At 42.0% G+C, this 14,086-nt stretch overlaps 1 protein-coding gene and 1 long non-coding RNA gene across 4 annotated transcripts in view; one reads left to right on the top strand and one right to left on the bottom strand.

The window, feature by feature from the left end:
* The window catches only part of LOC143415207 (uncharacterized), a 75,119-nt gene that overhangs the window by 14,112 nt on the left and 46,921 nt on the right, over nucleotides 1–14,086 (bottom strand). The window lies entirely within an intron of this gene.
* Nucleotides 1–14,086, top strand: part of lpp (LIM domain containing preferred translocation partner in lipoma) — a 185,499-nt gene that overhangs the window by 127,149 nt on the left and 44,264 nt on the right. For all 3 annotated transcript variants that reach the window (XM_004552832.4, XM_004552833.3, XM_004552834.5), the window contains one exon: nucleotides 10,162–10,258. In XM_004552832.4, coding sequence (XP_004552889.2) covers nucleotides 10,162–10,258 — 97 coding nt within the window. The remainder of the gene's footprint in view (nucleotides 1–10,161; nucleotides 10,259–14,086) is intronic.

Raw genomic sequence — 14,086 nt, 5'->3', positions numbered from 1 at the left:
CATGCCCCCTCTCAGACGAATAGCTTGGCTGGTAAATAACTGGCCCGATCGATACCTGTCATTGCAGTTCAGTGAGCTCCGGCAATCCAAAATGTCTTAGCAGTTTATTTTCTTGTTTTCAACCTGCTGTCGTCGCTGGGCTGGATTGAAGAGGTGCAGCTATATCCTGCAGTACTGAGATTTTACCACAGCTTTAAAGCGTAGTGTGTGTGTTACCGTGTTGGGCTTTGGTGGCATTTACCCACTTCTCAAGTTCTAAAATAGAGTTCAAACAGCCCCCCATCAACAACAAACCACCCACTCTTCCCAAAGCAAGCGCTTAGCTTCGTTCTGAAGCTAAAAGGCTGTGGAAAGACTTTCTTAATTGAAAATATTACCCTGTCAGGCGAAAAGACCAGAGAGTAGGAAGTTACGAACCCCTAAGTGGGCCTGAAGATGTTTTTACAGTGTTTTCAAAGTTCGATTTTAAGTTGTTTTTAAAGGCACCTTCAGAGCTCACGACCTGTGTCAACACCACATTACTGTAGTGTTCTGTGCGTGATAGATATTTAAAACTGAGGCTTTTTAAATGTCAAGGGAGGAAATGAAGGGACGAGGAGACAGAAGGGAGTAAGCAGGAGACTGCAACGGCGCAATCAGAAATACTAAGAAGCTGCAAGAGATTCAAAATTTTAAGAGAATGTTTGCACAGGAAGAAAAGAGAGAAAAACTCAGTATCGGCTCAGGAGTCAGGTGATGGAAGATTATGATTATTATGTTAAGACATCAATCATAAGAAGCCCAATGAAAACACAAGATTGAAATCCGTGTTTCAACTATTTGATGCACATTTAAATACACACTAATTACTATAACGATTATGTTAATTTGCCGTCTTCTCTTACCTTTGTGACTGCCTGTGGAATCATCAGTGAAATGCTGAATATAATTTCTGTAATGATACATTTAGAAATGCACAGTGATTTTGTTATTTATTTATTTTTAAATCTTGGCACCAAACTTTTCACATATTAGCCAAGTTTAAGGGCCGGGCCTATTTTATACTCTGTATAAGCTTTGCATGATTCACAGTTCAGAATAATCCTTCCCTGTCTTGTTCTGGGCCTTAGTGTAGCCCTGAGTGCTGGGTTTGGCTTTTCTGTTTCACTTTGCATCTTGTTTTTTTTTTATGTTTATGCAAGTTTCCTCCGTGACCTCCATTATCTCCCACCACTGGGGAAAAAAAACAAAAAAACCCAAAACACCATAGCATAGTGCTGCCTTTTTTGGTCCACGACATTCTAACAAAAGACTTTCTCGATCTGAAGTGTGAAATGCTTTTTTAGCTCACTTCCCCTTCCATTCAAGAAAACTTTCTCCTGATTGGCTGCTTCATACAAACAGAACGTTTGAGCAGTAGGTGTTTGCAGCTCCTCTGCCACAGATGACCATATTAGGGATATCCGTGCATCTTGAAATGATAAATAGCTAAAAATAGACTGTCCGAAACTGAGCCTTTCACGCAACAGGAAGGGACTCGCATCCACAAAACAGCTACCAAAGCACAGAACACCGAGACTGCTATATACTTGCAATCCAAACAGTAAAATCTTGTAGTATCTTTGAACAACAGTTAGAAACCCGATGACTGGTTGCAGACTCTACTACTTTTCAGAGGTTAAGCATTCTGCTGTTATGCATTCATCTTACTAGATGATATTTTTTGTTTCTTAATTTGATGACCCATTTGCTCAGCCACTGCTCATGGCTGAGAAACTTTGTTTATTTTTCAAATATCAAGTCGCTGTTGGGCACGTGCAAAATTGCGGTGTGCAAATCGCAAAAAAAAGAGACCAAGTCATGTGACGGTACAACCACATGACAAAGCTGGTGGCTGCAATAATGCTAGTGAAGCTAAGTGTGAAGCCCTGTAAATTCCACATCAATCTATTTTAATATTGTGTAAAACTCCAGACAGTGCTGTACAATAATGTCCATGTAGATTGTGTTTGATTGATGGTTCTAGCTTTTCATCACCACAGCCCCTGTGTGCACTGAAAGAGTAGCAGAGGTACGGTAGGCTTTCTAAACACTGTTTATTCGTTTTTATACCAGAGCTGACACTGAGCACAGTGGATGGCTTTCTTGCATTGACTCCAGTGACAGACGGTCCCTGTATGTAAACAATAAAAAATATTTGGTGTGAAGAGTGTTCAGTCCTCTGTGTCCAAGATTAGTTAGTAAAGAATGGCTTTAATTAGCTCACTTCATTCAATGGGGAAGAACTGATGGACTGTCTGACACTGCTTGGCTGTGTTAATGTATTGATCACACAGTAAGAAAAAGGCTCTTTTTGGTTCAGTTACAAACGATGTGGCCAAAACCACCTGCATGAACAGTGGCCCCTGCTGGATCCTCCTGGACATGATCTCCTCAACACCTTTCTGCACACCAAGTTTTCTCAGTTTTTGGTGTCCTCTCTTCCCTCCTCACATCCTTCTCCGACCACAATAGAAGTCTTTTATCCGCCCTTGAATCAGAGTCAGTGAAACGTGTACACTTTCGAATCATTTTTTTTTTCCCACATCGGGGAAGCGTCCCCGAGCGGATTGGCCTTTGTGTGATCTTGGCCGCAGCGTTTGAGCGGTAGCTTTTGGTCAGGAGATATCTCTCAGGGTGTCATTCAGATAAACCATGCAGTTGTTTAGGTGGAATTGGGAAGGATATATCATGGTTTTGCCTGAGAGGTAAAATTACACAGGAGATCGGCACCACTGTGTATTACAAAAGGGAAGTGCAGGTTCCCGATACATTGATTTGAAAGGATAACCTGTATGAATCTTCATTATGTCCACCACATGTGTTTAAATATGGATCTAGGCTACCACATGAGGAAACTGCAGGAGAACACTTGGAGCTTGCACCCAAAACCAGGGAAACCTGCATCCTCTTTAATATCGTGTTTGCTCCGGTCGCAGGATGGTAATTGTATACAAAGAGACGCCAAATAAGTTTTATCTCCGTCCCAACAATTTGTGCAGTCATTTGTTGTTGTTGTTGTTGGGTTCTTGTTTTTTGTTTTTTTAGATTGCTCGTGGCACCCCTCTCTGCACGCTCAGATTTTCAAATATCTGTTTGCAGGGGGATGTGTCAGTTCCAAACAGATGACCTAGTTTTTACACACGCACATCTTACAAACATTGAAAGGCCCCTCTACATACATTACATGTCTGCAAACACTCTCAAATTCATCCCTTTATGTGAATTCACTTCTCAGCAAAGGTTTGAATGGCTGTGGAAAAAGTCAATTATGGAATTGGTTAATTTTTAATTATCGTCGGCTGCTCTGTACACAGCTGCTCTACAGTTGACTGTTATTTTTTTCCTCTCTGTTTAATTGGAGCTGAAACAGCATGACCTATTTTGTTTGGAGAGAATGTATACTTTATCTGCGCCTCCTCAGAAGGTGGCCTTGAGCTTAATTTGCAGCGCCGCGATGTCTCCTCTCAAAGTGTAATGCGTTACAGATTACTCGTAACCTGTTTTACATCGCAGGCTGCATATTCATCATTTGGATTACATAAAGCTACGAACATGCGATCGGTTGGAGAAATGACAAAGCAAACTTTCACCACAGGTGATGTTTTTATTGCCTTCATTTGGAGTCGGCGAGAGACAGTGGCGTCTCATCCGCCTCTAAGTGCACCCTGGTCAGTTTTATAAATGAAAGGGGCTTTCATAGGTTTTATATTGTGTCACCCTGATACAGTCAATACCATCCACTGTAAAGTGAGAGCTGTTAATACACAGCATTTAACCTGCACGTTTGATTCTAAACACACGACGTGTAGAAGTCCCAGCACACACACACGCGCACACTCTGAAAGGATAGTGTGACTGATCCAGCAATCCTTTCATTGTTCTGGTGAAACAGAGTCGCCTAAGCTGCTGTAATCACTCGTTTAGTGTTGCGGCAACAAATGCATATTTTTAGACATTTCCAATCCAATAAGAAAATTCAATCCACTCGTGAACCTTCACTAATGCAGTGGTCCATTTGCTGTTGTTGTGGTTATTATTACTATTATTTTAATAAGCCAATTCCCTTCCAAAGGCTCAATGTCCATTTCAAATAATACAGCTGTGACTGAGAGAGACAAAAAGCCAGGGTGTCACATTTTTGTGAGCTGACTAAAGCGGCTCTGACTTAAAGCTGCAGCTCCATTGACACTAAAGAGTATTTCTGCATTGTGAAGTCCATCATCATTTAATCTGTGGATAAATGTGTCTGTGAGTGATTATGTCTTTCTTCAGTTTGTGCTGATCGTGCAGGAAGTGTTCGGCTATTGTTAAAGGCAAGACAATTGTGCTTGGTTTAAGGTGCAATGCTGCATTTACAGGAAGTAGATGAGAAGAAACGCGCAGCTGATGGAGACACGGATTAGTGTTGCTTTCCATCGGGCTCTTTTTACACTGCTTGTACTTTTCCCCCCTTCTGGTTATCGCTTTCAGCTCAGTGGCTTGTGCTGTTTATGCAGCGGCTCTTGGTCTCATTGTGTTCGCATGCTCCTTTTGGACTATGCAAAACAAGAAGAAGAAAAAAGGAGTGCCCTAAATATGAAGATACAACTCACGATTCCTCAAAAGTTGAACTGACATTTGAATTATGCTCACTTTTTGGGTAAAGAAATCTAAACTGTAATGGTACTGTAGCTGCTGTGTGTGTGTGTGTTGTTTTTAGAAAGAGGAAAGTGCAGTTTTGTGTATTTGTAGATCCTGATGAGCCGTGTTTGGTTGGCCTTCTGTAGACTTGCAGGTGGGTTACTGATGGGAACATTTTACAGCCTTGTATACTCAACCACATGTTTCCCTTTTGGCTTGTTATGGTTATATTCTAAGTCATCTCTCATTTCATGAGATTCAGTATTTAGGAGAAGCCATGTTGCTATTAACTCTCCACTATAAATAATGTTTATTGGGGCATCTGTGGAGTTGAAGTGGGTTCACCAGTTGGAAGCTCATCACAATTGGAACATCCCCGATTCCCCCACTCCAAGATACTCAATTACCTCCCAACCCTTCCATCAGTGTGTGAGTCTGTGTGAGCAGTATAAAACGTGCCATATAAAAGTACTGGGGCGTGGTGGATCTAAGCCCTCTTTTAACTCCACTCCCTTTAAGCCACCTTGCTTTTGGTTGGCTGCCTCTCAAACAAATGATTTAAACAGCAGGTAGAGCTGCTTACCTGTGGTGGCCATATTAGGAATAGCCACTCTCTCATGAAAAGAACCGTATGAAACTGAGTATTTAGGTGTTTGCAGATGAGACTGTGATCTGAAACTGTGAGCACTGTGAGTAGCAGGGAGTGACTAGAGACTGGAGAGGTGGAGGTATGCTCTTGAGAGAAGAGGATGAAAGTCGGTGGACGCAAGACAGAATGCACGTGTGTAAATGAGAGGGTGAAGACTCAAAAAGTAGAGAAAGTGAAGCTAGATGAGTTTAAATAGCTGTAGTCAACCATCCAAAGCAAAGGATGGTGCATAAGAGAGGTGAAGAAGAGAGAGCAGAGAGGGTGGAGTGGGTGGAGATGAGTGTCGGGTGATTTGTGACAGAAGGATGGCACCAAAAGGGGTGGTTTACGAAATAGTAGTGAGATGTTAAGATTGGACGTAAGCTGAAGATGTTATGGTTCTCATAGGCGTGAGTAGAATGGACAAAATTAGAAATTAATCTATAAGAAAGGACAGATCAGGTTGGGCAGTTTGGAGACTAAGTTAGAGAGGTGAGGCTGAGATGGTTTGGACATGTGCAGAGGAGGGATAGGCGACTTATTGACAAAGGATGATGAAGATGGAGCTGCCAGGCAGGAGGAAAAGAGGAAGCCCTCAGAGGATTTTCATGGAAGTAGTGACAGGAGAGGAGGAGGCATCCTCCATCTAGATAATCCATTGCGGAGACGTCTAAAGAGAGACAATTAAATTCTCAAATGTAATTTAGTGTCTTAATTTGATGTCTTCTCTTGTTACAACAAATTTAAAAACGTTGGATCTTTACTGTGACAGAGCTGATGTGCTCTGTGTGGTTTCGTCTCACAGATCTGTAGCGATGCTGTGCGTATAGTTCCAGCTTCCTGTTTGGACGCCTTTGTTGCACCTCCTCTAACAAAGGTGCAGATGTGATGCCCTGAGAACAGTTGTCTCTCCTGTTCACTCTCTGTCACTGCAGTGGAAGCAGGAAAGACAGAGCCTGAGGTTTAGTTCTTAGCGGGACACAGCGCTGTCAGGGCATCAGGTGAGAGCATGTACGGAGCCCCCCCCCCCGACTCCTCACCCCACCCAGCACACTCCACTCGTCACCTAATCGGGTCTGACACAATGCCAATTCCACAGTGGGTGGTGCACACAGCTTTATTCATAGATGTGGCAGTCGGGCAGCGATCAGCTCCCAGACTCTGTCGCGCCATATCAGCTAGCACGCAACGGCGGTCACTTATAGATGCTATTGTTGTCTGTGATTTTATGTGTTCTGGCATTTAACAAAATCATTTTTCAAGTGGAAAGCATTTGATGATCCATCAGGATATCTTTCAGGGGCGTTACGAGTGAAACCTGCGAGCCTGTCCGTGCAAAACAGTGTACGAAGGGTGCAGATGTTAGGCCAACGAAATTTAAGCACCAACTTCAATGAAACTGCGACAGAGTGTCCCGAAGGCGTAGGCAAACAATTTACTGAATTGAGCCAGACATAACTGAAAAATTCACGTCTGCGGCACATATAGCTGCTGTATGGTTTCTATTGTTGCCTCTGAAAAGCTGAACAGGAACTGCGACTCAATCATAAAGCGTGCAGGGAAGCAATTTCTTTCTCTTATTCAAGTGAAAAATTATTCTGTGCTGTCACAAAAGACTCCCTAACAAGGTGCTTTAAACTCTCTGGCAGTGCATTGCTGCGGGGTGTCAAAGAGTGGATAAGATATAAATGAAGCTTAAACTCAAAAGTCTGTTTCTGGTAATAGCAGCATTTCGTTCCTTCTCCAATGTGCTTTTGATGTGGAGCTAAGATTAACAGTGTTAAATCGTCTACTTCACTGTCTCAAGCTAGCAACACCGGCATAATGAGCAGAAGGTTGACAACAGGGGCACTTCTTTCAGGTATATGATTGATTTTGTTTTCTGTTGTGCGAGTTGTTGTATGCCACCTTTGACCATTTTGTATTATTAAAAAAGAAATGGGATTTAAGGTGAAAACGAGGAATACCCGGCCGCTGAGGAACGTTTCCTTTCGTCTCCTCTTAATCATGTGATCTGGCCGATGATGGCTGAGCAGCTGAGGAAGCGCGAGGTCCCAAGGAATCCGAGCGCTCAGACCCAGCTGCTCTCTAGAGAGAAGAAAGATTTGCACGTCCAACGTGTCGATCCCTCAGAGTTAATGAGGCCTGCTGTTTGGGCTTCCATTATGAGCTGGCTGCATCCTGAGCCAGGCCGGGTAAAGTCATGCATCATAAAGTTCTGACGCTCGCTGATACATCGTGGACAGTACGCAGAGCTCAGCGTTTCTCACCATCTCTGTAAATAAACGTACCACGCAGCTGACTCTTTTCAGATACACTGCACATTTCGAACACAACCTTTAATGTACTGTTGAAATTACACAGTTGTATACGTGTTCCCGTAACTTTGACACGCACGGTGAGTCACGTTCATGAAAATTGATCCTGAAATGCATGAGTCTGTGTTTATACACTGGAAGAAGCGTCTGTGCTGTGTTCTAAAGTGTGTGCATGTCAAATAATTAGCAGCATGTAAGCAAAGTTTAATATTTGTGTATTTATTTACTTTTACAGTTTATTAAAGTTTGCCTCCCGTTCTGCAGTAATAGTCAAACTGTAGCCTGTGGGCCAGAAATCATATTTGTGCCCTCAGACACGAGCTGAAATTTCACTTTGTTGTTTACAAAGCAGTCACCGTGATCTCATCCCCGAGCGTTTGTGAGATTTCACCAACAAGCTCTCTGTTGTCGTTTATTTATCGTCTGTGGCTTACGTGTGCTGGCTGCAGAGAACCCACGGTCCAGTGACAGAGATCAGGGAAGTCCGCATTAGGCTGCAGGTTTCTCACCCAGGAGGCTGGTGCACACAGTCTCCCGTTTTTCTGACTCATTTGTTTCATTTTTGGAGATTTGTTTCATTTTAGGGTTAGGAAAAGTTTCCCTATTCACAACAGTAATCCTGCATGTTTTAAAAGTGGCACTCTGGGAGTGACAATGTAGTCTCAATATTGTGTCACACGCTGCTGCCAAAGGACACCTTGTGCGTGACTGAAGCATGCCAGCAGCTCTGACAGTGCCATTATTCTCTCGCCATGGGAACGTAAATGGCCTGTCAGAACTGTAATCATGAATCACGGTAACGTGTTTTTAGTTGCTTTAGCTTGGTTACTGTGCAAATTGTGGCTCACTGTGGAGTCCACCGGAGCTCTTCTTCCGATTCAGAGCAAATGAAACTTTTGGAAGTCATGGTAGCTTCCTTTGTCTTCAGCCGCAGTGCTAATGCTAACTTCTATCAGGACTGCTAATTTACGCACGAGGCGCTCTTAATTGCTTTGTCATTTTTTAAAACGATCGTTTTCATGAATGCCTACTCATCAGTGAGCTCAAGCAGGCCGTCTTCATTTGCAGAGCTGCTGTTAAGAAAATGCTGCTGTGGTGTGCGTTACACTCAATTTTTGGCCCGACAGTCTGCGTTTAGGCATGAGACAGGCCTTCCATCATGAAGTCAAACTGGAGATTACAAGAGATTACAGCATTCTGTTATTCAAAGAACTTAAGTTATTACACGCCTCAGGTCACCAGCGACATTTTGGGGAAAAAAAACATCTATACAAAGCTTTCTTAATCCTTCTTGACACTTTGACAAAAACAGTGTTAAAAACAAATATTTTGAGGAATACCAGCGACTTGAGTGTCGAACTGGCGGGGATGAATGAATTACAGAGGGTGCAATATAGTCGTGTGCACACCTGAGGGTAAAATGCACACAGACGGAGTCGATAACACCAGAAGTGCTGGGTGACTGGATCTGTAATTACGCTCTTGTTCTGCATACAAAAATATGTTTTCTCTAAATCTCCTATTGACCAATCTGATTCCTTTATGTGACCGAGTAAACCAAACGCTTAGTTCACGCTCATCCAGCTCCCAGATGCCACAATTAGGAGCACCTCAAAGGTCAGCTCAGATCTTTGCCCATGTTGCAATATTGAAAATCAAATCTTCTGTAAAGATTCAGTCGGCCCCAGATCTAGGGAAGGTCATCCGAGTGTCGCTGATTTTCTGAAAAAGCTCGGCCACGCAGCGCGAAGAGCGTCGAGTTCAAGCCTCTGGGGTGTCTAAAAGGACACACACGCACCTGTGACGGGATTGCACCATGAGCCGAAGCTGGAGGGGAGGAGGGGGATTCTCGAAGTCTGAGGATGATTGGCAGAAAATGTCAGGCACAACACGTCAGCCCCATACAGGCACAGCAGGCAGATGTCAGATGCTGCATGATAAGAAGGAGGGCAGACTCACAAGGAAGAAGAAGAAGTGGCATCTTCAGAGAGTTATGTCATCCTTTCAGACTCTTTCACAGATTAGGCCCCGGCACAGCTCGCACCCGAAATCTTTTTGTGCTCAGAGTATGATTAAATAAGTATCTCTCGACCTATCGCCCAAATGTACGAGACTTAAAAAACAGCTATCTTCTAATGTTTTCCCCTTCTGTTTCTTCTGCTATCGTTATTTTCCAAACAGAGGGATTAGTCAGGGTCACAGTTTTTTCCACATACTTGTGTTGCACAGAAGGAAATGCTCAACCTTCTGGGCTGCACACCACCGGGGCCTGAGCCAGGGTCAGATATCTCAGAGGGGAAAGGCAGACCCAGGACCGTTGGCTGCATCTTAATTATGGTGAAAGTGTTTTGGTTGACCTTGAGGCCATGCTTCATCCTTTTTTAGTAAGGTTTTTGTGAAGCTTTAACTCGAAGCTAGACTTGTGTTACTTATATACATCTGCTATACCCTTTCTTTCCTTTTAAAGCTGAACGGATCACAGATAAGTTTCTTCAGAGTGATGTAAATGTTCATTACCTCTTTGAGGTTTCTCTCCGAGTCACAGCCACCGTATGTTCCTTTCTCTGTTTTCAGGGCAGCGCTCCCATGGCCCACCCTGAAGATGAGCTGGAACGCCTGACCAAGAAGATGCTGTACGACATGGACAACCCTCCGTCCGAGGAATATTTTGGTAAGATGCCAAATCTCATTTCACCAACACCTGATCAGCAACATGCTTTTGCTAAGGAAACATAGATGTAGCGTATGCTAACGTATAAGTGCCTTGAACCTGCATTCTTTTTAACGGTCAGCAGGGGGCGACTTCTTTGGTTGTAGAAAGAAGTGTGACTATATTGAAGTCTATGAGAAAATATGAGTTTGGTTTCTTTGATCTCCAACCCGAGTAAGAACTTTACTAATGAGTTTATGGTCTCAAGTCTTATTGAATGCAACATGATGGTCATTTCGGAAATTTTTATCCCTAATACTGTTAGAAAGGAGGATGTAGATGCTGATCAATCCCTTCTTCATGCTGCAACGGACAAAAAGCTTAGCTCGAGATGTCAAACAGCTCTTCATTCAGCAATAAGTGGACTCAGAGCAGGTTTTATATGCAGTAAATGATATGGACAGTTAGGATGCATTAGTATTTCTTTTACAGTTGATCTGCAGTATATGCAGTTTTTATGACAACTGGAATACCAGGTCATTCCTGAAATTACAGGTTTTTTGGAGGTGTATTAAGTAATATACTTTGCATTTTTCTATATGAATGTGAGACGAACTAAAAAAAATTGCCGAAACAAAAGTCCGAAATGCTGAAAATACAAATATGTACGAAATGCAAGTGATTTAAAATAATAAATTAATAAAAAAAAAATTTAACAAAATATTACGACTTGAGTCAACCATTTAAAAACACATTTACAATCTAAAAGTATTCTTTAAGTGTAACACCAAATCCAACCAGCATTGAACTTGTTTCTAAAATGAAAATATGAATGAGGTTAATGTAATAACCTGCATTTGTCAGGTTATCACTTTTTAAGCATACAGCAGCAACCTGCATGCTGGCGTGCATGAACATGCTTCGTGTTATTATAACGTTTTTGCACCTTCTGGTTTAACTAACCAACCACAGAGCTACAGCCTAGTGGAACTAATGAATAGCACCAGCATCCTTATTTTCGTATTGACAGAGCACCGGATTATCTTATTTATTAATTTGGCACCTCAGACGCTTTATTGTCTGCTACACAAAAATCTTGGGAAACATTTTGAAGTTGAATACAAAACTTGCATATTTGCCATATATGGGCATCAACTGACTGTCTTAACATTCATAAAGACAGTTGGATATTTTCTCTTTTATAATATCACAGTGTTTCTTAATTGATTTCTCCCTCAGCCCCTTCCTCCTGTTCCTGTTCCTATTACCAGACATGGTGACAGGATCATTTGCCTTGTCCCTGTTGTGTTTTCATATATGGTAGCGACATATTTGCTCCGTATAGCGCTCGGGGTGATTTAATGTTCTCCCTCAGCCCCGCTTTGCTGCTTGAACAAATCTAAATAGTAATTTTTGCTGTAATTGGATCTGGAATCTCAGCAGTAAGTGTCGCTGACATGACAACAGTCATAGGTGCTAGTAGAAAAGTGGTTAAAATTAGCTCATTACTCACTGTTTGGGTCACGTGTAAGTATTACTGGGAAGAGCTTTGCAGATAAACAGCATTCTTTTTGAAGGATTTCAAAAGCAGTTCTTCAAACATTAGTGCAGGCAGTGTGATCTCATTAGGAGCACTCACTCTGTCATTTTCACTGTGACATTTTGTGAAACTAAAAGTAGAACCAAACAGGCTCCTTAGTTACTTTTAAAAAAGCAAAGAAACTGAGACTGAGTGTCTGCTGTTGGGTTTGATTGCTGACTAGCAAAATGTGGAATTGTGGGTTAAAACGGAAAAACCTGAATTAAGAGTTCCTAGATTCATCCTTATAGTGACGTAAGTTAGGTTGGTATCTGGTTCAGTGGTTGGTAGTAACTATTGGAGATTTTCTGTGTTTGAACTGCAGGAACTGCAGACCATTGTAGTTCTTAGAAGTCAGATTTCAGGACTGTAATTGGTCCAGACGTAAGTGTACGTTTGTCATGATCCTGGGGTTTTCCAGCCTTTTGTTCTCTTGATAGAGTTGTTGTTTTTGTGCGTCTGTTTGAGTTTCTTCTGCCTCCTGTCTTCCCCTGTCTCTGCTATTTTGTTAGACTGTATGTCTCATTGTTTGTCTCATTTCCTGTTTTGCCTTGAAGGTTATTTTCCAATCTCTGTTACCCTAGTTTTATTTCCTGCTTGTTCCCTTTTTGTTTGTCCCTCTTTCATTGGTTTAAGTTTTGAAAACTTCCACCTGTGTCTCATTCCCTCCTGGAACTCTTAGTGTAATTGGTTCCCAGCGCAAACATAATCTTATGTATGCATTAGGATTGTGTAGGTCACCACTTGGTCAAGTTGTGTTGCTAAGCCTTTCTCCATTGCCTCTCCATCACTCAACTTGACAATACTGATTTGTTGAACACATGAAGGCATCATGAAAACCACCTTTAAAGTGACACTGGAAAATAATTGGCTATTGCAACAACAGCTCTTCGTGTTGGCATTAAAAAAGAAGTAAAACACACAGAAATGATCTGACCATGAAGTCCAGGCTTTATTTACGCAACAGGGGAAATGCAACATTAAAAAAGTATTCGTTAATTCGAGAGAAATATAAAAATCTTTGGACCCCATTAAACACAGGCCTAGAAAACAGTTGTCATCATTTGCTAGGACATAATCCCCAGAAACCACTTGTTTGTGATTGGTCGCAAAGAGATGCTCATAATAGCTTTGGTAACTAGCAGATCACTATAACTCGTGGCATCTTTGCTAAGAGCTACTGAAACTGTGAAAACTGCAGTGCAAATCAGAAATGGGCAAAGTTCACCTTCAGACAAAAGTTGTACCTTTTGATTTTCTTTGAACTCTGTTGCACTCTTCAGTTTCATCAGCACTCTTTGGTTGGTTTGCAGACAGGTCGGTGTCTTCCAATAAAACTATGAGCAACCACGGCAATCTGTTAGAAACCAAAGCAATCACAGATGTGTTTTTGGTACAGCACCCTCTTTGTGACCAGTTTCCCCCAGTGACAGCCAGTAAACCAGTAAGCGGTTGGGGAGTATACATTTTTCCCTAGTAACCAAAGTTTTTCAGCGAGTCTCCAATTAATTTGCCAATAGGGGCACAGTGATGAAATGGTGAAAGAAAGGCAACCAGAAGATGTGACTGTAGGTTATAAACCACTGACTATTTATCACATTATTTCAGAGTAAATATTCATGTTGCAAATACAAAGAGGAAAAGGAATATAGAAAGATGTGTAATTCCTGCAGGACCTCCTCGGCAGGTCATTACCTACAGGTAATGGCTCAAGCATTGAACGCAGTGCAAAGCTACCCTGTATTCTTGTTTCTCTTATCTATTAATTTTCATGGTGTAGAAACAGCACTGACTGTTCTTGTCTGGGAAGAAGTCCTCAAGGTAGAGTCTCAGAACTATATCAGTTTGATCAAAGGCGAAAGCACAACTCTGGCTCAAGGTGTAATGAGAACGAGGCACACAGTGAAGGTGTTGGACAGATGAAGGAGATGGATTTTAATATATCTCTATATCTTGGTTGAGTGTCCATCTTTTCACAGCATTTCCCCTTTCTCCCCCTGTGTAGCACTTATATTTAATTTTGCTATAATTGTGAAACAAAAATATATATATAACTGCCAGGATTAAACAAAATACCAGTTTTAATACTATTTTGCAAAATAGGATTCAGAAGGCAAGGATTCTGTGCATTTTTATTTCATTTCTATTTTTCCGCCCTCTGCACCCACAGCTGCCAGCGAGTGCCATCCCTCTGCTGCTCTCTTTTCTCTAGCCTTTAATCCCCTTTGCCCTGGAATTAGTTCCCATGCCCATTAGATACCTCATTCAAT

This window comes from Maylandia zebra, linkage group LG23, assembly GCF_041146795.1.
Source record: "Maylandia zebra isolate NMK-2024a linkage group LG23, Mzebra_GT3a, whole genome shotgun sequence".
Lineage (NCBI taxonomy): Eukaryota > Metazoa > Chordata > Actinopteri > Cichliformes > Cichlidae > Maylandia > Maylandia zebra.
The sequence above is the reverse complement of the archived record's forward strand: the minus strand, read 5'-3'. Positions and strand labels throughout refer to the sequence as shown.